The sequence below is a fragment of the Pelodiscus sinensis genome, chromosome 18 (assembly GCF_052426305.1).
Source record: "Pelodiscus sinensis isolate ZL-2025 chromosome 18, ASM5242630v1, whole genome shotgun sequence".
NCBI classification, from domain to species: domain Eukaryota; kingdom Metazoa; phylum Chordata; order Testudines; family Trionychidae; genus Pelodiscus; species Pelodiscus sinensis.
The window spans coordinates 5,652,028-5,675,881 of record NC_143069.1 but is presented as its reverse complement, the minus strand read 5'-3'; the positions used below and the strand labels follow the sequence as shown (position 1 = coordinate 5,675,881).

The 23,854-nt window shown below is 50.5% G+C and overlaps 1 protein-coding gene across 1 annotated transcript in view; it reads left to right on the top strand.

Annotated features, from left to right (window-relative positions):
* Nucleotides 1–21,869, top strand: part of DLL3 (delta like canonical Notch ligand 3) — a 332,834-nt gene extending 310,965 nt beyond the window's left edge. Inside the window, exon 9 of the mRNA XM_075915297.2 lies at nucleotides 20,835–21,869. Coding sequence (XP_075771412.2) covers nucleotides 20,835–20,840 — 6 coding nt within the window. The 3' untranslated portion in view covers nucleotides 20,841–21,869. The remainder of the gene's footprint in view (nucleotides 1–20,834) is intronic.
* The last annotated feature ends 1,985 nt before the right edge of the window (nucleotides 21,870–23,854 follow it).

Sequence of the window (23,854 nt, the reverse complement as noted above, 5' to 3'; positions counted from 1 at the left end):
GAGTGGGGGGCCCTTACTAGATGAGGGAGATAACCTAGTGACAGATGATGTGGGAAAAGCTGAAGCACTTATTGCTTTTTTTGCCTCTGTCTTCACAGAAGAGGTCTGTTCCCAGACAATTGCACTAGGCAACGCAGTATGAGAAGATGAGCAACCCTCAATGGAGAAAAAACAGATTAAAAACTATTTAGAAAAGTTAGACATACACAAATCCATAAGACCAGATTTAATACATCCGAGGGTACTGAGGGAGTTGACAGATGTCATTGCAGAGCCTTTGGCCATTATCTTTGAAAACTCATGGAGATCAGGAGAGGTCCTTGATGATTGGAAAAAGGAAATTGTAGTGCCCATCTTTTAAAAAGGGAAGAAAGTCAATCCAGGGAACTATAGACCGGTCAGCCTCACCTCAGTCCCTGGAAAAATCATGGAGGGGATCCTCAAGGAATCCATTTTGAAAAGAGGGGAAACTGATCAGGAATAGCATTTGAAAGAGGGGAAATTGATCAGGAATAGTCAACATGGATTCACGAAGGGCAAGTCATGGCTGACCAATCTGATTAGCTTCTGTGATGAGGTAACTGGCTCTGTGGACGTGGGAAAGTCAGTGGATGTGATATACTTTGACTTTAGCAAAGCTTTTGATACAATCTTCCGCAGCATTCTTGCCAGCAAGTTACAGAAGTATGGATTGGATAAATGAACTGTAAGGTGGCTGGGAAGCTGGCTAGATTGTCGGGCTCAATGGGTAGTGATCAACGACTCGATGTCTGCTGGCGGCCAGTTTCAAGCAGAGTGCCCCAGAATCATTTTAGTGCCAGTTTTGTTCAACATCTTTATTAATGACCTGGATGAGGGGGATGGATTGCACCTTCAGCAAGTTTGCGGATGACACTAAGCTTGGGGGAGAGATAGATACATTGAAGGGTAGGGATAGGGTTCAGAGTGACCTAGATACATTGGAGGATTGGAGCAAAATAAATCTGATGAGGTTCAACAAGGACAAGTGCAGAGCCTTGCACTTGAGACAGAAGAATCGCAAGCACTTCTACAGGCTCGGGACAGACTGGCTAAGTAGCAGTTCAGCAGAAAAGGACCTGGGGGTTACAGTGGATGAGAAGCTGGATATGAATCAACAGTGCGCCCTTGTAGCCGAGAAGGCTAATGGCATATTGGGGTGCATTAAGAGGAGCATTGCCAGCAGATCTAGAGAAGTTATTCTCCTTTATTGAGCATTGGTGAGGCCACATCTGGAGTATTGAGTCCAGTTCTGGGGCCCCCACTGTAGAAAGGATGTGGATGCATTGGAGAGGGTCCAACAGAGGGCAACCAAAATGATTAGGGGCAGGAGCACATGATGTATGAGGAGAGGCCGAGGGATTTGGTCTGTAGAAGAGAAGAGTGAGGGGGGATTTGATAGCAGCCTTCAACTTCCTGAAGGAAGGTTCCAGAGAAGATGGACAGTGGTGACAGATGGCAGAAGATGTTCTCAGTGGTGACAGATGGCAGAACAAGGAGCAATGGTCTCAAGTTACAGCGGGGAAGGTCTAGGTTGGATATTAGTTGTGGTTGGTCATGCTTCAGGCAAGGTGCTAGACTCTATGAACTCCTGAGGTCTCTTCCAGCCCTAGGATTCTATAATTCTGTGTTAGCTATGACAGCATTGCAAGTTGATATATTGGATGTGACGGCATTGAGAGTTGATGTATTGGGACAGCATTGCTAGTTGGTATGTTTTGGCATGACAGCATTGAGAGTTGTATGTTGGGTATGACAGCATTGCTAGTCTGTATGTTTCGGCATGACATCATTAAGGGTTGTATGCTGGGCATGACAGCATTGAGTTGGTATGTTAAGTATGAGAGTATTGAGAGTCGATATGTTGGGCGTGACGGCATTGAGAGTTGTATGTTAGGCATGATGGCATTGCTGGTTGGTTTCTTCAGCATGACAGCATTGAGAGCTGCTATGTTGGGTATGACGGCATTGCTAGTCAGTATATTATTCATGATGGCGTTGAGAGTCAGTATGTAGAGTGCCATGGCATTGAGAGTTGGTATGTTGGGCAGGACAGCATTACTACTCGGTTTGTTTTGCAATTACATCATTAAGAGTTGAAGGTCGGTATGATGGGTATGACACCGCTGAGAGTTAGTATTTTGGGTGTGACAGCACAGATTGTCGATATGTTGAGTGTAAGGGTACTGAGTGTCGTTATGATTCAGCATGACACCGTTGACAGTTGTATGTTGGGCGTGATGGCATTGCTAGTTGGTTTGTTCTGCATGACGCCATTGAGAGTTGGTATGTTGGCGTAGCAGGGTCAGGCCAGAGAGCTGCTGCAGAGTGGGAGAAAGGCAGCCCAAAAAAGGTGAAAGACGTGCTAAATAGAAGCAGAGGGCGTCAGAACAGTTAGAAGCAGCTGGTAGGGAGCTGGCTCAGGCAGACTGGGGCCAGCTGACTCCACTGCTGGCTTGCTGGAGGCCTTTAAAAGCCTCTTCAATTGGAAGGTGGGCGGGGAGAGTGAATGGATGGATGGAGAGGTAGAGGAGAGACAGAGACAGTTTGTCAGTAAACCAGCACAGCTTTAGAGCAGGAACAGCAGGGCTGTGTCTACACTGGGCCACTTATTCCGGAAAATCAGCCGCTTTTACAGAATAAGCTGCGAGCTGTCTACACTGGCCCTTGAATTTCTGGAAAAGCAACGATGCTCTACTGTACAAAATCAGCCGCTATTCCGGAAAAACTATTCTGCTCCCGCTCGGGCATAAGTCCTTATTCCGGAACACTGTTCCAGAAAAGGGCCAGTGTAGACAGCCCAGTAATCTTTTCCGGAAAAAAGCCCCGATCACGAAAATGACGATCGGGGCTCTTTTCCGGAAAAGCGCGTCTACATTGGCCACAGATGCTTTTCCAGAAAAAGGGCTTTTCCGGAAAAGCAGCCTGCCAATGTAGACGCTCTTTTTCCAGAAATACTTATAATGAAAACTATTCTGTTTTAAGCATTTCCGGAAATTCATGCCAGTGTAGACACAGCCCAGGGGAGGGAGTCCCAGGAGGAGTGCCTGGGCTCTCTACCCTAGAAACCAGCTGCAAGCCCTGACCCTTGGGGAAGGGGGCAAGAGGAGCCCAAGCAGTGGCCTGGGTAAAGGGGGTCCTTGCCACATGTGGTGTCAGGGGTGGGATTCTGCTATGAGGCTTCACAGCAACCCTAAAGCCAGCTAACTTGACCCCTCTTAAAGGAGAAGTACATATGGAGGACACGGTGAAGATGCTGGTGCAGGCCACTGCAAGAGGCTACCTGGGTGCAAGTGGCTGCCCAGCAGGAGTCGGTGCAGCTCCAGCAGGAAACAAACCAGTTGCTGATGAGCCAGGCAGCCCAGGACCGAGCCACCCTGCAGAATGTGGTGAACCAGCTGAAAGCCCTGGTCATCCAGACACATAGTCAAGATGGGACCCAGCCATTACAGGCCAGTTGTTACCTACAGAAGATGATAATGTGGAGGCCTACCTTTTGGCCTTTGAAGAGATAGCCTTGTGGGAGGCCTGGCCCCAAGCCCAGTGGACCAGCATTTTAGCCCCATTCCTGCATGGGGAAGCCCAGAAGGTATACCTCAACTTGTGGAGGAAGCCACTTTCAATTACTCCCAGTTGAAAGCTGAGATTCTGGCACAGGCAAGGGTCACGGCAGCTGTGAGAGCCCAAAGAGTCCACACATGGAAATATCCAGATGACTGAGCACCCAGGACCCGGTTAAATATGGAGATATACCTATCTCATAGAGCTGGAAAGGACCTCAAGAGATCATTGAGTCTAGTCCCCTCCCTCGTGGCAGGACCAAGTACCATCCCTGATAGATTTGCCCCAGATCCCTAAATGGCCCCCTTAAAGACTGAGCTCACAACCCTGGAATTTAGCAGGCCAATGCTCAAACCACTGAGCTATCCCTCATCCCCAGATAGTTGACTTGGTCCATCTGGCACAGAAGTGGCTGCGACCTGAGATCCACAGTCCAGAGAAAATCATTGAGGTCATCGTCCTCGACAGGTTACCACCAGACCTGCGGGAGTGTGTTGGCCAGAATGACCCTTCTACATTCGATGACTTAGTGGCCCTCGTAGAGAGGCTGATGACTACCAAGGAACTTTCCCGAAACCCTGGGGATGAGGTGCATTGGAACAAGAGACCCACCCTCACTCCAAGGGTCCATGCTCCCGAAACCTCAGACCAAGCACGGACAGAGAGGAAGGAGGTGGAAGAGCGACTGGAGATTGCAAAGGGACGTGGGGGCTGGGGTAGAGAGGACTAGGGGGCCAGACCCAACAGCCCAAAGAAAAGGGGAGTGTCCCGCACAGGATATAGGAGTTACGCCTGTGAGGAAATAGGGCATAGCGACTCAATGCCCCAATATAGAAGAGCCTATGCAATGTGACCTAGCTAACCTGCAAGACCCTGTAAAACTTGTAGGCATTGCAATGGTCCCCCATCAGTACACCCAGCCCATGAAAATGTGTGGGGTGGAAGCCACCACATTAGTGGACTCCGGGAGTGCAGCTATGTAGGTCTCAGGGAAGTTAGTGGGGCAGGACCAGCTGACCCGAGCCAAGTGCACTGGGATTTCTTGTGTACATGGGGACGTCCATTATTACCCCACTATCCCCGTGAAATTAGAAGTGCAAGGAAGTATCACAAGCGCGACTGTGGGGATGGTCCCAAGGCTCCCCTACCCGGTGGTCATAGGACAGGACTCCCCTGGCTTTAATGACCTGCTACCAAGAGACTGGGCAGAAAAAGGTAGCTCCCTCCCAGCTTTCCATGAATTTTTCCAGGACCTGTTCTCTGTGCCAGGGAAACCCTGGAAGACCAGCAGGAGAGGAGGGCAGCTAAGAGATTGGGGACAAGAATCTTGGCTCAAAATCTGAGGCAGGTGCTTGCAGGGGGGGAAGCCTGCTTGACTACTAGGAGGGAAACCCCGGAAGTAGATGAACCAGAAGCAGGACCCAGCTTGTCAGGGGAGGGAACTGAGATAGGTCCCCTTGGGCTTGGACATGTTGGATTTTCTCAGGAGACCTTTGGACAGGATCAAGCCAACGATCCAGTTCATCAAAATGTCTGTAAGGATGTGGTTGAAGTTAATGGGGTCCCAATGGAGGGAAGGAGCAAAGGTACTGGGCCTTATTATATAATTAAGGGGGATCTGCTATCTAGAGTAGCCCGTGTACAGGACCAAGAGGTGGAACAACTCTTAATACCTCAAAAGCACCAGAGGGCGGTAATGGAGTTAGCTCACAATCATTTGTTTGGGGGGCATCTGGGGGAAGACAAGACCCTAGACCGCATTCTACAGAGGTTCTTTTGGCCAGGGATCTGCATGGAAGTCCAGAGATATTGTGCTTCCTGTCCCAAATGCCAGTTACACGGGACCTGACCACACCTGAGGGCCCCCCACTAGTACCCCTACCCATCACTGAAGTCCCCTTCGAGAGGATTGCTATGGACATAATTGGCCCACTAGAGAAGTCTGTGTGGGGCCATCAGAGCATACTAGTAGTTTTGGACAATGCCATCCGGTACCTGGGGGCTGTGCCCCTATGCAATACTCTGTCCAAAACAATAGCTAGGGAGCTAATTCACATTTTCTCTAGGGTAGGGATACCCAAAGAAATCCTAACAGATCCAGGGACACCCTTTCTGTCCAAGCTGGTGAAGGACTTGTGTACCATGTTCCACATACGGGACATCATTCTATCCTCCCCAAACCGACGGTTTAACAGGGCTCTGAAAAATATGATAAAGAAAGTGGTAAGCCAGGGCGGCAAAGACTGGGATATTTTGCTGCCATACCTCATGTTTGCCATAACGAAGACCCTCAAGCTTCTACTGGGTTTTCCCCATTCGAGCTATTGTATGGGCGTAACCCACAGGTTATTCTGGACCTTGCCAAAAAGGCATGGAAGGAGCAGCCCAATCCAGGGAGAAACATCATTGATCATGTGCTCCAGATGAGGGATAGAATAGTCAGAGTCACCCCCATAGTGTGGGAACATTTAGAGAAGGCACAAGAGGCCCAATAGGCCTATTACAACCATCGAGCAACACCCTGAAAGTTCCAAGTGGGAGTCTGGGTGATGGTGTTGGTGTCAACAGTGGAGAGTAAGCTGCTAGCCTGGTGGCAGGGGGGCCATATGAAGTGATAGAAGCCATTGGGGAGATAGGCTACAAGGTTTGTCATCCTGACCTGCAGAAGTCAGAGCAAATATATCATATCAACCTGCTGAAACCTTGGCGAGCAGAGAAGTACAGTTGGTTGCTCTGGGGGCACCACCCCAAGCAGAAAACCCACAAAGGCAAGTGGGAATATCCCGAGTTGACCCCGGACCAACGGGCAGAAGTAGCTGACATGATTGAGAGAAATCACGATGTATTTTCTGCAGATCCCGGTAGAACTACTGAGGTTTACCATGACATCATCTCTGATCCAGGGGTGAAGGTAAACGTTAAGCCCTATCGAATACCCAAGGCAAAGCAAGGGGAGCTCCAAGCTGAGGTTAAGAAAATGCAGGAACTCAGAGTTATTGAGGAGTCCCATAGCCAGTGGTCTAGTCCTATTTGTTTTGGTTTCCAAGCCTGATGGAAGCCTACAATTTTGCAATGACTTCCAAAAGTTAAATGAGGTGTCCAAATTGATGCCTGCTCCATGCCATGGGTAAACGAGTTCATTGACCAACTGGGAAAGGCACGATTTTTGTCCACCCTTGACTTGACCAAGGACTACTGGCAGATCCCTCTGGCCCCAGGAATCAAAGAAAAGACGGCCTTTTCAACTCTGGAGGGTCTCTTCCAGTATACGGTTCTCCCTTTTGGCTTGCATAGGGCCCCTGCAACATCCCAAAGGCTCATGGACAAGCTATTACATCTGCATGCCAAGTATGCGGCCACCTATTTGGATGATGTTGTTTTCCACAGCCCAGATTGGGATACACACCTAGAGAAAGTGGAGGCTGTGTTGGAGACCCTAAGGAGCGCTGGACTTATGGCGAACCCCACTAAGTATGCGATATGGCTAGCTGAAGCTAAATACCTCACGTATATTGCAGGAAGGGATGCAGTGAAGCCCCAACTCATCAAAGTGGAAGCAATACAAAACGGGCCCCAGCCAAGTAGGGCATTCCCGGGATGGGTTGGGTATTACCACAGGTTCGTTCCCCACTTTGCTTCCGGGGCATACTCCTTGACTGACCTGACTGGAGCCCGTGGCCCCGACATTGTAAAATGGACTACTGCAGGAGAAAAAGCTTTTACTGATCTGAAGACTGCCCTCTGCGGTGACCCAGTTATCATAGCCCCCGGTTTTAAGAAGGCGTTTATCCTGCAGACCGATGCCTCAGAAGTAGGTCTAGGGGCAGTGTTGTCACAAGTAGCTGGGGAAGAAGAACACCCCGTCCTGTATCTCAGCAGAAATCTCCTGCTGAGGGAACAAAACTATGCGGTGGTAGAGAGGGGATGCCTTGCAGTACTATAGGCCATGGAAAGCCTGTGCTACTACCTCCTCAGGAGAAAGTTTACCCTTGTCACCGATCATGCTTCCCTGCAATGGATGCACCGAAAGAAGGACAGGAATGCAAGGGTACAGGTGGTTCCTGTCCCTGTAGCCCTTCCACTTTTGTGTGCTACATAGCTCTGGAGTCCATCATGGGAATGCAGACGGCTTCTCAAGGGTGCACTGTTTTTCATCCCAATTAGCCCAACTCCATGGTGTTGAGCAAAAGAGGGGGATGTGTGGCAGGGTCAGGCCAAAAGAGCTGCTGCAGAGTGGGAGAAAAGCAGCCCAAAAAGGGGGCTAAATAGAAGCAGAGGGCTGCAGGACAATTAGAAGCAGCTGGTAGGGAGCTGGCTCAGGAAGACTGGAGCCAGCTGACTCCACTGCTGGCTCGCTGGAGGCCTTTAAAAGCCTCCTCAATTGGAAGGTGGGGGGGAGAGTGAGAGGATGCAAAGAGAGGCAGAGGAGAGCGAACGAGCCAGAGTTTGTCAGTAAACCAGCACAGCTTTAGAACAGAAACAGCAAGGGAGGGAGTCCCAGGAGGAGTGGCTGGGCTCCCTACCCCAGAAACCAGCTGCAAGCCCCGACTCCTGGGGAAGGGGGCAAGAGGCCGGCCCAAGCAGCGGCCCGAGTAATAGGGGCCCTTACTACATTGGGTATGATGGCATTGTTAGTCAGTATGTTGGGCGTGGCGGCATTGAGAGTCGGGATGTTGGGTGTGACAGCAATGCTAGTCAGTATGTTTTGGCATGACAGCACTGAGGGTTGAATGTTGGGCATGACGGCATTGCTATTTGGTTTGTTCAGCATGACGGCATAGAGAATCAGTATGTTTCAGCATGACGGCATTGCTACTCCCTGAGTGGGATGTGACAGCATTGCTATTCTATGTTCTGAATGCGGCAACCTTGCTGCTCTAAGTGCTGGGTATGACAGTATTTCTACTCATATTGGTCATAATGGCATAGTTGCTGGGGGCATTGCTTTTTGTTGAGTTGGGCATTGCTGTTCAGTGAGCTGGGCTCTATGGCATTGCTGTTCAGTGAGTTGGGTGCTATGGCATTTCTGTTTGGTGCATTGGGCACCATGGTATTGCTGCTCAATACGTTGAGCATATATCATTGCTCTTCTGGGACTTCGGCATCATGGGCATTGCTGTTCGGTGAGTTCGGTGCCTTGCTGTGGTTCAGTGAGTTGCATGCCATGGAATTGCTGTTCAGTGAATTGCACGCCATAGTATAGCTGTTTGGTGAGTTGCATGCCATGCCATTGTGGTTCAATGAGTTGGGCACCATGGTATTGCTGTTTGGTGTGTTGTGCACTACGGCATTGCTGTTCATTGAGTTGGTCACTATGGCATTGCTGTTTGGTGAGTTGGTGTGTTGGGTATGACAACATTAAGAGTTGGTATGTTGGGCATGATGGCATTAAGAGGTGACATGTTGGGTGTTATGGCATTGAGAGTTGGTGTTCTGGGTGTGAAGGCATTGAGGGTTGGTTTGTTGGTTATGATGACATTGCTAGTCAGTATGTTGGGCATGACGGCATTAAGAGTAGATATGTTGCAGGTGAGAGCACTGAGAGTCGGAATGTTGTGCATGGCAGCATTGAGAGTTGTATGTGGAGCATGACAACATTGCTAGTTGGTTTCTTTGGGATGACAGCATTGAGAGTCGATATATTGGGCATGATGTCATTGACAGTCGGTATGTTGGCATGACAGCATTAAGAATCAGTATGTTGAATGTGAAAGTGGCGAGGAGTCCTGTGGCACCTTATAGACTAACCGAAGTGTTGGAGCATAAGGTTTCGTGGGCAAAGACTCATTTTGTCAGATGCATGTAGTGGAAATTTCCACTTCTGTCTCCCTGGATACACAATTGCAGATCTAAAGGTAGCCATCCTGCAGCAAAAAAAACTTCAGGACTAGACTTCAAAGAGAAACTGCTGAGCTACAGTTCATCTTCAAGTTTGACACAATCAACTCAGGATTAAACAAAGACTGTGAATGGCTTGCTAACTACAAAAGCAGCTTCTCCTCTCTTGGAATTCACAACTCCAGATCAGCTACTAGAAGTGGGCCTCATCCTCCCTGATTGAATCCACCTCATCATCTCCAGCCTGATTCTGGCCTGCATATTTATTCCTTCCTCTGGAAATTTCCACTACATGCATCTGACGAAGTGGGTCTTTGCCCACGAAAGCTTATGCTCCAACACTTCAGTTAGTCTATAAGGCGCCACAGGACTCCTTGCTGTTTTTGCAGGTTCAGACTAACACGGCTAACCCTCTGATACTTGATATGTTGGATGTGATGGCATTGAGAGGCAGTATGTTGGCCGTGGCGCCATTGAGAGTCAGCATGTTGGGTATGATGGCATTGCTAGCCAGTGTGTTGGGCATGATTACACTGAGAGTCAGAATGTTAGGTGTGACAGCATTGCTAGTTGGTTTGTTGGGCAGGATAACATTGCTAGTTGGTTTGTTGGGCAGGATAACATTGCTAGTTGGTTCGTTCAGCATGACTGGATTGAGAGTCGATATGTTGGGTATGACAGCACTGAGAGTATGTTTTGGCATGACAGCATTGAGAGTTGTATATTGTACATGTATATGCAACTACACTTAATTGTGGCCCTCGGCATGTGCTGAGAGTGTTATTGTGGCCCCCGCGGCTTCCAAAGTTGAGTAGCCCTGTTTTACATGGTGGCATTGAGAGTTGATATATTTAACGTAATGGCATTGAAACTCAATATATTGGGTGTCATAGCATTAAGAGTCAGTATACTGGGCGTGGCAGCATTGAGAATTGGTATGTTGAGTGTGACAGCAATGAGAATCGGTATGTTTTGGCATGACAGCATTAAGAGTTGTATGTTGGGCATGAAGGCATTGCTAGTTGGTTTGTTGGGCAAAACGTCATTGAGAGTCAATATATTGGGGGTAACAGTATTGAGAGTCGCTATCTTGGGAGTAATGGCATTGGAAGTCGGTATGTTGAGTTCTATGGCATTGAGAGTCGGTTTGTTGAGTGTGATGACATTAAGAGTCGATATGTTGGCGTGACATCTTTGAGAGTCAATGTATTGGGCATGATGCTATTAAAAGAATATATGTTGGGCGTGATGGCATTAAGAGTTGGCATGTTGGGTGTGACGACATTGCTAGTCAGTATGTTTGACATGACAGCTTTGAAAGTCAGTATGTTGGATGTGACAGCATTGCAAAACAGCATATAGGATGTGATAGCAGTGAGAGTCAGTATGTTTCGGCATGACAGCATTGAGAGTCGGTATGCTGGGCATGATGGCATTGCTAGTTGATTCATTCAGCATGACGGCACTGAGTGTTGCTATACTGGTTATGATGGCATTGAGAGTCGATATACTGGGTGTGATGGCATTGGGAATCGGTATGTTGGGCATGAAGTTATTGAGAGTTGGTGTGTTGGGTATGATGACATTGCTAATCATTATGTTGGGCATGACAGCGTTGAGAGTTGTATGTTGGGCATAACGGCATTACTAGTTGGTTTGTTGGGTGTAATGGCATTGCTAGTTGGTTTGTTCAGTATCAAGGCACTGAGAGTCAGTATGTTGGGCAGATGGCGTTCATCATCATCAGCAGCAACCATGGGCTCAGCGCCTGTTGGTGTCCGATGCCTCTCTATTTCTTTCCATCTTTCCCTGTCAAGTGCTGAGTGGCTTAGTTTCTGTAGACTAGCTCCTCACCAATCTACTATATCGTCTACCCATTCTCTTTGGGGTCTGCCTCTCCTATTCGGACCATCCATTATGCCGAATATCTAGGTCTTAACTTTTCTCTCATCGTTCATTCTGCAAATATACCCGAATAGCTGTAACTTCCATTGTATAACCTGCAGTAGGTTCTCTTTTGGCTTTATCTTCCTATATATTTCCTCACTGGTAACTTTCTGCATCCATCCTATTCTCAGGATCTTTCTATAACAACTCCTCTCGAACACCAATATCCTTCTCTTCGAATCTTTCATTATCACCCATGTCTCACATCTGTACAACATGCTGCTAAATACACACGTTTTCAAGATGCTCAGCTTTGTTCCTAAGCTAATTGCTTTACTTTTCCAGATATATCCATCGCTTTCAAACTCACTCTTGCTTTTGCTATTCTAGTCACTATTTCCTTCTTACAGTCTAGATCATACGTCATGTTGCTCCCCAAATATATGAACTTCTCTACCTTCTCTAGTTCGATCCCATTTACACTGATCTTCCTTCCTATTTCCTTATCTCCAAATACCATTGTCTTCATTTTATTGATATTCATAATCTGTCCATACCGCTTCCTTTCCTCATTTAGCACTTGCACCATTCTCGCTAACTTCTCTTCATCTTCCTCGATGATAACTGTATCATCCGTGAACCTCAAGTTATTAATTCTCATCCTGTGCACTTCTACCTCTTCCTTAATCTTGTCCATCGCTCTCTGTAGGTGTGTGATGAAGATACTCAGCAATATCAGATCTCCTTGTCTCATACCTCTACTCGTTCCAAACCAACTTCCAAACTTTCCATACGTTCTCACCTCTGCCTCCGCATTATCGTTGATATCCTTCAACAACCTTATCAATCTGCTACCCACTCCATATGACACCAACACCACCGAAGTCACTTTCCGATATATACTGTCAAATGCCTTCTGAAAATCGATGAAGCACTTGTAGATATTCTTGTTCTTTCACCAAGCTTTCTCCGCTATCAATCTTAGTGCCAATATCTGCTGTATAGTACTTCTAGCAGATGAGCAAGTGGGATTCAGGAAAGATAGAAGTTCTTCTATCTGCGATCTCAATCTCTCCGTCAGTATCATCATCAGCACCTTGCCTAGATGACTCGTTAAGGCAATGTGGTTACATAGTCAATGTATTTCCTGAATCATATTTTCTCCACTATATTTCATCATCTTTCCCGTAATCTTATCATTTCCAGGGCTCTTGTTCTTTAATTGTTTCACTACTCTTTCTACTTCCTCCTTCAGAATATCGGTCTTGCTCTCGATGCTTGGCGGTGATATCTCTTTCAATTCTTCAATCAGTCTCTCTGAGACACTTGGCTTCAACTGTGCTTTGTATAGATTGGTACAATATCTCATCTGTTGCTGCACAACCTTCTTCTTATTCATGAACACCTTATCATTCTCATCTTTGATCACCATCTGCTTCGGCTGCCACTTCCTATTAATATTCCTAATCATCTTATACATCTCCCTGATCTTACACTCGCTGTAATACCTCTCAATATCTTCACACTGCTCCTCTAACCATTTCACCTTATCCATTCTGGCCACATTCCTTACCTTGTTGCATTTCACTCTATATTGCTGTTCTGCCCTCTCGGAGACATCCCTTCTGATCTTCAATACTCTCTTCTCTTGGACCAACTTCAGTGTCTCCTGCATAATCCACTTCTTATTGATCTTCTCTTCTTCTGGCACCGTCTGCTCAATTGCCTCTTCTATCGCCATAACTATCTCTTTGACTCTCTTATCTAGGTCTTTCTCTAATGGCATCGAGAGTTGGTATGTTTTGGCATGACAGCATTGAGAGTTGGTACGGTGGGCATGACGGCTTTGAGGGTCGATATTTTGGGCATGACAGCAGTGAGAGTTGGCGTGACAGCATTGAGAGTTGTATGTTGGGCATGATGGCATTGCTAGTTGGTTTGTTCAGCATGATGGCATTGAGAGTTGGTATGTTGTATACGATGGCATTGAGAATTGATATGTTGGGCATGATGGCATTGAGAGTCAGGTGTGGGGGGCATTGAGAGTCGGTATCTTAGGCGTGATGTAATTGACAGTCATTTTGTTGGGCATTATAGTACTACGGCATTGAGAGTTGGTATGTTGGGTGTCATAGCATTGCTATCCGGTATGTTTTGGCATGATAGTATTGACAATTGTATGTTGAGCATGATGGCATCATGGAATTGAGAGTTATGTTAGGCATGACATCACTGAGAGTCGGTATGTTTGGTGTGATGGTGTTTTTAGTATATGGCGGAATGACAGCATTGAGAGTTGTAGGTTTGGCATGACGAGATCGGTAGTTGGTTTGTTTGGCATTACAGCATTGAGAGTCAGTATGTTTTGGCATGATTGTATTGAGGGTTGTATGTTGGGCATGACAGCATTGAAAGTTGGTATGATCGTTTATGACAGCATTGCTACTCCCTGAGTGGAATGTGACAGCATTGCTATTCTATGTTCTGAATGCGGCAGCCTTGCTGCTCTAAGTGCTGGGTATGACAGTATTTCTACTCATATTGGTCATAATGACATTTCTCTTCAGTGAGTTGGGTGCCATGGCATTTCTGTTTGGTGCTTTGGGCACCATAGCATTGCTGATCACTGCATTGGGTGTCTGTCGGTGCTGTTTGGTGACTTGGGTGTCATGGGTATTGTTGTTCAGTGAGTTGGATACCATGGCGTTGCTGTTTGGTGAGTTGCGTGCTATAGCATTGCTGTTCTGTGAGTCGGGCGCCATGGCATTGCGGCTCGGTGAGTTGGGCCTTATGCACATGGCAGCTTTGCTGCAGATGCTGTTGAGTGTGACAATGTTGCTAGTTGATGCGCTGGCCATGTAACCATCGCTACTGAATGTATTGGGTGTATTGCATGGTACAGTGATTGTACAGTACATGGCTGTCCTTCCCTTTCAAATGTAGGCCCCAGTCTTGCAAGTGGCTAAAGTGCAGACTCAGACAACCTGTAGCCTGTGGCCATTATCTCTGGAAGTTTGTCGATTTTGGTGTTAGAGAAGAAGGGTATTTGACAAATAGCGGCAGATTGGAGGGGCTAATTCCAGCATGAAGTTGAGCTCCCAGTACAGTGTTGTGGCGAACAGGCTAATGCGATTCTTGGACGTATAATCTGTGGAGCAGTGAGTACCTGTAGGGGAAAGTCACCTTCTCTCCCAGGGAACCCCACCAAGAACCCCGGCATCAGGTGGGCCAGGTGGCTGGGGAGTCCTGGCCCAGCCGGTGAATCCCCAGTTTCAGGGCTGCCGGAGGAATGAGGCCCGGCTGGGGAACCTCCAGCAGCAGCAGGGCTGGCAGTGGCTAGGCGGCCCCTGCCGGGAACCCTGGGGAACCTCCGGTGACAGCAGGGCCGGGATGACTGGGCAGCCCTGGCTGGAAAACTCCCCAGCTGAAACGGGGCTGCTGGAGGCGGCAGCCCTGCCGAGGAACCCCAGGGAATCACCAGCCACAGTGGGACCAGCCCTAGTAGCAGGGCAGGGAGGCCAAGAACCCTGGGGAATACCCACAGGAGTGGAGCCTCAGTGGCCAGGCGGTCCTGAATGGGGATTGTGGGGCAGCCTGTGGGCAGCAGCGTGAAGAGCCCCTGCCCGGCCAGCATTAGCCAGGCCAGGGGCAAGGCAGGGAGTCCAGGGAGAATACCCTGGGAGTGTGCAACCAGCAGGGGAGCGCTGACTTCTCCTGGTCTGGCAAACTCCCTGGTTCAGGACAGCTCAGGTCTCGAGTGTGCGGGGACCAGGGAGGTCCAAACTGTACCAGGTACCAGGGCCAGCCCAATCATATCGGCAAAGTAGGCTTTAAGGGAGCCAAATGAGATGGAAGCGAATGATTTCCTCTAGTAAAAATATACAAATATGTTATTTCTTATAAAGGAAAGCATCAGATACCGTGCTTGTCGAGCAGTGCTCCATCGCCATGGCGGAAGTTCTGTTATTTAGTTCACGTGGTGGAGAACAGCGAGCAATGGAGCGAGGGGTCTGAAGCCGTCCAGGCAAGCCGCTGGCAGATCCGCAACACTTTGTTTAGCCAAGTGTCCATAGCCGCTTCCTGCAGCTCCCCTTGGCTGGAAACGGCAAACCGCAGACACCGGGAGCCACGAGGCTTCATGGCTACGGACACTTAGAAAAACAACGGCTCACGAGCCCCCCAAGCAAGCTCACGACCCAACTTTGAAAACCACTGGTCTAAGGGGATGTGTTTTAACCAGGATCCCAACTGAAAATATCTCCATGTGGTTTGCAATGTTGGAATCTGGCTTTGGTTTCTCTAGGACACATTGGGCGTAGATCTGCAACTCACAGAAACACCACATACAAGGGTGGGGTGCTGGCCCTGATCTCTGAAACTCTCCCTGCCCCTGAATTGACCGTGCAGGAGTCTGGGGCCGGTACCCCTCTGATGACGTGCCCCCTACGGGAAATCCAGTGAAACACTCCTGGTCTGCAGCCCTTTCCACCAGGGATGGGTCTGAATCAAAAACTAAATGCTGCAGATTTTGGGGTCTGGCATCCAGGTGTGCTCAGATCTCACCACTGGGCATGCGGTGTATGGAGAGAACGTGGATCCCAATGGGAGTCTGGCAACCCTTCCATGTCTATAAAACCAAGGCTGTGTCTAGACTCCACCTCTCTGTCAACAGAGAGATGTAGATTAGGCACATTGAAATTGCTAATGAAGCAGGAATTTAAATATCTCCTGCTTCATTAGCATAAACATGGCTGCGGCTTTTTTTCAAAACTGAGCTTTTTTGAAAAAAACAGCTGTCTAGACATGGATCTGTCATTAGCAATTTCAATGTGCTTGATTTGTGCTTGGGGGCCTCTGAAATGCAGCTGTGAAATTTGCCTAGGGAGGCACTGAGCCTGGTGCTAGTTTCCACCTGTAAATCACTGAGGCTTTCTACCCTCTGAAGTTTTGCCATTTCAACTGAAGTGCTGTTTGATTTCCCACGGGGTTACCAGACACAGATGGCTTCTCTTGCCGTCCTCCCCAGCTGCCTCCTCTCACCAGGTTCCTCCGGGGGCCCCTTAAGCCAACGGCTGGGAGTAGGGTTACCAGGTATCCGGTTTTCTACCGGACAGTCTGGTTTTTGCGCCCTTTGTCCGGTAGAAAAATCCCCCGCCCAGCTTCTACTAGCAACTAGAGGGAGTGCCTGTCGGGGCGCGGCCTGTTGGACTCCGGCTGCGGCCAGTAGCTGCACCCCCCCCCCCCCCCCAGCTCTGCTTCCCAGTCCCGCCAGGCCACCGGCTCCAGCCCACAGGTGCAGCGGGGAGTCTCAGGCCGACTCCCCTGCTTGCCCTGCCCCCACCCGCTGCTCAGAAAAGAGGCTGCTGGGCCTTTGGGTTCCACAAACTGTGAGCAAGGGGAGAGGGAGGGGCGCTACATGGCTGCGCCCGCCCCCAGCACAATCCCATTGGCCGGTTTCTGGCCAATGGGAGCTGCCTGTTTGAAAAACAGGCATCATGCAAAGCACCAGTCCCCTGTGCCCCCAGGATCTTATTCACAGAGCAGCTTGTGTGGGGGCAGGGCAGGCTCCTGCCTGAGAACCCTGCTGGCAGGGGCGGATGAGAGTGCCACGGGCCCATGGCAGCACCGCGGGGCCCCGGGCAGCGAAATTTTGTGGGGCCCCTCCTTTGACACGGTGCATGCGTGGGACCTCAGGAAGCGCGGGGCCCGGGGCAGCTGCCCTGCTCGCCCTGCCCTAAATCCACCGCTGCCTGCTGGGCTGCTGGCCCGGACTCTGTCTGGTAAGTCTCCCAGCCAGAGCCTGCCTCTAGCACCCCTGCCCCCGCTTTCCCCTCCAGCCCTCTGCACTCCACATTCCTACCCCCACCCCACATAAGCCAAATCCTCTGCCCCCTCCCAGACCCTGCACCCCAATTCCCTGCCCCAGATCACAATCCCCTCCTGCCCTAGGTCACAACCCAAACCCCTGCACTCCAATCCTGTGCCCCAGGGAAGAGCAAGGCAGCCTCCGTGGGCTGGATCCGGCCCACCAAGCCAGTTGACCCAGCCCACAGCTGCCCTGCCACTCCCCCGCACGCAGGTCAATCGGGGAGCGGGCTGTTCTCTCTCATGAACTCTTTGCCCCCGCCGCAAAGACATTGTGCACTCCCCTCACCCCCCAGACCAATCAGGCTCTGTGAGCCCCTCCCACTCGAGGCCCCGTCCCTTCTGGGGCAGCCCACGGCCACTTCAGAAATTTGTGAAGTGACCCCTCCCCCCTTCAAAAACGATTGGCCCGCCCCGTGTGAGTGGCGAGCGTGTTGGACACCACGGCTCCGCCCCGTCCCTCCTTCCCCTTTCGGTTACACTCTGCCCCAGACAGACAGCCGGTGCCTGTTCACCCTGCACCTGCTGCGGCCCCTTTGCCTGCTTGTGCCAGGCGACGTTAACAATCGCACTGGGGAGAAGGGCCGGTGGCCTCTAGCCACCCCGCAGGAGCCACGGAGGCGATGCCGCGCCCACGTGCAGGCCTGCCAATGAGGGGCGCATTGGCCCGGCCTGCATGGTCTTTGTCTGAGGAGGGTGCCGTGGCCAAGAGGCGCCTGTTCTGTTCCCTGCCCTGCCCAGGGCTGGCTGTGAGATGGGGGGGAAGGTCACTTTGTTTCTCCTTAGCACCGCCCGGGGAGGAATGGCCACAGAGTGGGGGGGGGACGCTGATCCATGCCAGCGGTATTTGGAAGCCTAACGGAGTGGACTGGGCCCTGCTCGTTAGCAGCACGGCACAGGGCGGTAACGCAGCCCCCGCTCGTGTGTAAATGGGCCCCGGGTGCTGGGCCAGGCTAGGGAGGCCCTGCTCTGCACAAACAAGCCACCCTGGGGCCTTTCGGGGCCCAGCAACTTTTATATGCATCCCAGCCTGAGGGCCAGCGCGTGGTAGGAGCTCTCCGTTGGTGCAGGGGCTCCACAGGGGGACACGTGCAAGTGGGGGGAAGGGCAACTGTCAGGAGGCAGTGTGGCCTAGTGGCTAGTGGACTGGACTATGCCGCAGGCTGGATAGCTGTGATGTCTGCTCAGGGCACTCAGAGTTGTCAGCCCCTGAATTAGCAAGCAGTCGTGTGGCCCTGCCACGCCAGTCTGTCTGCGTCAGTGTTCCCTCTTGGGTGTGCACTTGGCCGGCCACCCAGCTGATTAGCAGAGCACCCACAGCTGCCCACAGCTGGCATGTGTTTCTAGTAGTGGTGCACATCCACACATGTCTCTGTGCATGTAACAAAATTCATTCTGCACAGGGATGAAACAGATTAGAGAGAACATTGTTCTGCTCCCCCAGCGAACTCTCCATGACATGGGCCACCTTGTCTGACAGGGTAACAGACAGCGAACCCCGTTTGTGAGCTCCCTGGCACCGTCTCTGCGCTGTCCAGTCCCTCTCACTGTGGCCTTCTAAGAAATTAAGATGGCTGCCTCCGAGGAGTCAGTGCCCACAGCAGTCTGTTGCGTCACACCTGTGTTACAGCCCTGAGATGGGTCAGAGCCGCGGGTCTCAGCCTTTTCCTTTCTCAGCCCCCCAATGTGCCCTTCTGTGCCCCGATCACAGGGCATGGCACATCCAGTGGATTAAAAGCTGTGTGGAACAGACAGTGATACAGTTACATCTCTAGGGTATAAAATGCAAAGGAGACTAGAGGCACAACAGCTGCTAAAACAGAGTCCGATTTTTGTTGTACGTGGTGCTGCTCAGTAAAGATGGAGGGGTCTCTTCAGCCCTGGGCAGGGCTCCGGGTTCGGCTTTGTGCCCTGGGCCACAGTGAGGCTAAGGCCAGCCCTGCTTTCTGGTGTATTTTGGTGGACCCCTTGAAGTCTGATCGGAGCCGTGGACTGGTGGGCTGAGAACCACGGGTCCAGAGTCAAAAGTGATTAGCAAAGGACAGAGCTGTAGGCGACACTGAGAGCGAGACCGGTCTGGGTGCAAACAACACGCACTCTCCAGTCACTAGACGTCCGTTCCATCGCGTGATGCCTTGGCCTAAGTGCGAGTCACACAGTACGTCCGCCAGCCTGCCAGGAGGAGCCAGCTGTTGCAGGCTTGTGGGCTGCTGCCCTTTTGTGCTGTAAGCGGTGGACATCTGCAATGCCTTTTGCCCCCCTTGTATAATCGAGAGGCCATTGTCTGTGCATCGAGAAGCTGCACAGCTTCCTGGGGTGCAGCTTCTGGCCCCCTGTGTGATCACTGAACTGTCTTCACTGTGGTAGCTTGATGGTTTTGTTCACCCCGCATGTAAATGAACTTTCCCTGTCCTCTGCCTGTCCTGGAGCCAGACAGGGCAGGCTGGGTTAACGCTCTGCCTCCTCAAGCTGTTTAAGGATGTTTCCAGCGCACAGCTGTAAGTCTCGGTACACAGTCTGTGCATGCACCACACCATGGTTTGCAGGCCCAGCACATCACCAGCTTACATGTGGCATCTTCTAGAGACATATTGTCACAACGGTGTGTCGGGGTAATGAGTGCATCAGGCCTGAGCTCGGGTATAATTGGCTGAGAGAGACTTTGGGCAAGCGACAACCCCATTCTGTGCCTCAGTTTCCCCAGCTGTAAAATGGAGGTAATGATCCTGTCCACCTTTCAAAGCGCTTTCAGGCCTCCTGACAAAAGGAGTTAGTGTTATTATTGACCCAGCAGTAGTACCTGACTGTCCCAATCCACCAGGGCACCCCTGTGCTAAACACTGTTCATAAACCTACGAAGATGCTGTCCTAGTGCATCCTCCAGTGCTCATCTAGGGCTCTGATCAGATGCCAGGAAAGTGTGGGGAGATCTAGTTGCTATCCCCAGCTCTTCCCCAAACACCAGGAGTGGCCCTTGGCAAATCTCTTCCTCTCGCTTGCTCTAAAACAAGGAGACGGTTAGTTGGGGTGGGTTCTGCATTGAGCGGGCGGTGGGACAAGGTGACCAGCCCTAATCAACTTTGGTTCTATGATTCTATGAAGTCCTGCCCCTTTCTGGTGACTTCCGGCCTCCATTCCATGCCTGCCCCAGGCTCTTTCTGGTACCCACCAAGTTACCCATTTTACACCCACCTTCCATTGGTGTAAACATTGGCCCGCGGGGGAATCTGGTTCGGGGATTTGTAGGGGGGTGAATGGCTCTGCGCTGAACTGGATCACCTCTGCTCCATCTTCATAGCTCTCGTGTAAAGCTCCATCCACGGCTGGTGTATATCCGCAGTGCTTCACCCAAGTCCTGCAATTGTGCTCAGTGTAAATGCTGGGATGGGATTCACATGGGGGTGGGGAGGCAACAGAGTGACTTCTTTGATCGTCCCAAAGCCTGGCGGAGACTCTGGATGAGATGCAGCCAGTGCCTCTCCCGCCCGTGTACAAACCGAGGTCCTCAGAGCCGGGATATCCGCCGAACAAAGTCCCCGCGCCCGATACTTGGGCTGGAGTCCTTGGCCAGGGTGGGGCGGGAGGGGGTGGGGCAAGGGCCTACTGATTCACGGCTGGTTACCGTCTGCCCTAATTGTTCGCCCCTCGCTCTTGTTTGCTTCTAGGTGTAAAAGTGGCCCCCCAACCTCGGACCTGTGGCTCCGCCCCACCACCCCGCTAAAGAATGTTTACAGAGACGCCTCCTTGGACGCCCGGAGCAGCGGCGGACGACGTACTATTATTTTTTAATCTATAGATTATAAATATAGACTCCTGTTTGTTTTCTAAAGAGAAAAATATTTAATATTTATTCTTGCTGCTATATGAGTTGGGGGGACCAAGGGAACGGAGGAAGATTTGGAAGGTGGAAAGTTGGCTGTTGAGGGGGTGCGGATGTCTCTTTTGGGGATGGGCGGGAGGAGTTTTGGGGAAAAGCTGGAGAGTAGAGGGAGGGGGGGTTGTTGCACTAGAGATACATCAGGAAGACAGTAGTCAGTAGTCAGAAAAGGCTGGTCCTTTTCCAGCAGGGGGCTGCCAGGAATGGACTCTTGTTCCTTTTGCCCTGGTTTGTTAATTATTATTAATTATTATTATTATTATTTTAATGCTGTGGTTTTGTCTCAGAATGCCTCCCTGTCGAGGTGAAGGAAGGAAGCCCCTCCCATTGCCACTTGGCCAATCAGAGCGGTGGATGGGGATAAACCCCTCCTCCATACAAGGGGCGGGGCCTCGTGCTGAGACCACATGGCGGAAAGCTATCGACGCTCTCTGTGTGCCAGAGATGGGTTGGAAGGGAGGCGGTTAGATGGGACACGCTCCACTAATGGATTCTTTTGCTTTCAGGAACCAATGGCGTGAGGGGATAGAAACGACTCTTTAAAACGTTACAGAGGTGGGAGGGGGAGCAAAAAAATCTTTAAATAATTTTTTATTATTATTATTTGAAAACTGCATTTGTTTTAACTTAAAACAAAAGAAGTGCCGTGTACAAAAAGCTTTTTGGAGATACTCTATATACATATTTAACTTGTATATATTGTATATTTATAAGAAGTGTCCTGTACATATATCCCTGTCTGTTTCCTGGATTTTTTTTTTCTTTTGCATTTTTGTATGTCCCCTTTTTCGCTCAAAAGAAATATATAAAATATCTATTTTGCTCATTGAAAAGAATATTAGTTTGATGCTTTGTTTTTCTGACCGATTTACTTTGATTTTCTTTAACCCTGGTGGGAGGTTGAGGGGTAGATTCTGCTGGTATTTACGCCACAGTAAGATGGCCCAGTAACTGAAGGCGTTGTCTCTTCAGTGAAATGGAGAGGCACCGATTTATCATACTTCTACAAACACCAACAAGGGGAGATTTGCTACTTTAATCTTGCAGACCCGAGACAGAATGAGATTCACTGGAGTTGAAGCAAGACAAGTTCAGACTGGTAGTATAGCGCAATGCCAGCAGACTCCAGCCATCTGTGGGCAGAATCAAACCTGGGACCTGTGTACCTTACAGCATGAGCCAAAAGCCTGTTAGGTAATGGCATGTCTAGTTCGAACTAGCGGGGTAATGTAGGCATACCCAAAGAGTGTAAACCAAGCTCATTAATCTCTCTGTAAATTGTCTCCGAGACAGTCAGCCACGTCCAGGTGGAGTGTGGGTTACAATAGCACAAATGTTAACAGAAAGGAGGATTGAGCCTTTAATCAATTGACACAGGGAGATGGATTTTCCATCAGCTGGTGTCTGTACATCAACATTCAATGTCTATTTAGCAAAGAGATGCTGTAGCTCGACCACACGATATGAGCTGAAATCAGGAAAATCTCCAGCCTGGGGTTATGCAGGAAGCTAGACTGAATGATCACAATGGTCCTTTTTGGCTTTGAGAGACTCTACGAATGTATCTATAGAGCCTCTTGGAGGCTCTTTGACACTGAGAGAATTTCCAGCTCCCTAGAAATTGAAAAGACTGGGACTGGTTAATAAGGAGATATGGAAGAGGGGACATGGGGGCTGCGTGTCCAAGTGGAGACAGCACCGGAACTTGGAGCACCTGGGTTCTATTCCTGCCTCTCCTGCCTGGTGACCTTGGGCAAGTGTCTTTGCCACGCTGTGCCTCAGTTTCCCCTTCTGTACAATGAGGATAATGCTCCTGGGCTTCTTTGTAAAGTGCTTTGCGGTTTATTGGTGCAGAGTGAGGGATTATGATGATGAAGGCACAGAACACCATGACTGGCCCAGGGAAGGCGTTGTCTCTTCAGTGAAATGGAAAGGCACCGATTTATAACCAACCAAAGGGGCTGTGGAACTTACTGCCATGGATATTGACAATCCCGGGAGCTTAGCAGGGCTCAGACTGGGATCTGAGGGGTGTGGGCCTGTGCAGCTACTTTAGGGAGGGTTAATACGCCAACCTATATGCTCATGCTTCGGGGCAAAAGACAGTGGGGTCAGGAAGACGCTTCCGCTCTGGACAGATTATCTCTTCATTGTCCACGGAAGGGGGCTGTCTTGCACTGTCCTTTGAAGCGGCTGGGAGTGGCTGCTCTTGAAGACCCGATACCAGGGTTGATGGGCCCCTGGTCTCAGAGCCGTGATTCCGTGTGGGGTTTGCCCCCACTGTAACTGAGGGCAGGGAAACACGCAGTGTCCTGCGGCTCCTGGCACCCTCCCGGCCATTGCTGAACACGGGCACGTGGGCACCGATTCCCAAACGTCGGCGCCGGGCCGGAGGGAACGACGTGGCGGGATTGCTAAATGGGCCAGTTGGGGCCCAGCTGCTGTGCACTGGATGGGACTGGGCAGATGGGGCTCACCGAGGCACTGGTAGCCCTGCTGAGTGCATGTGGGTACAGCCCTGAGGTGGGGCCTTGCGCTTCGGTCTCCGTCCCTCGTCGGTGCCTCATTCAGGGATTGGCCCCATCCCTGCAGGGCTAGTTGCCTCTCCGACCATCAGCGTCCTGGGGCCCTCCAAGGGCGGGTTTAGCGCTGGGGGAAGGGCAGCCCCGGGGCAGGTAACACCTGCAGCCTCCCCTGCATCATACACCAGCTCCCAAGCGTCGTGGATGGCAGGGGCTCAGGCCCAGCGAGCGGCCCGCCCACCCTTGGCGCCCCAGGAGGCTGCGATCCAGGGGGGCATGGACACGT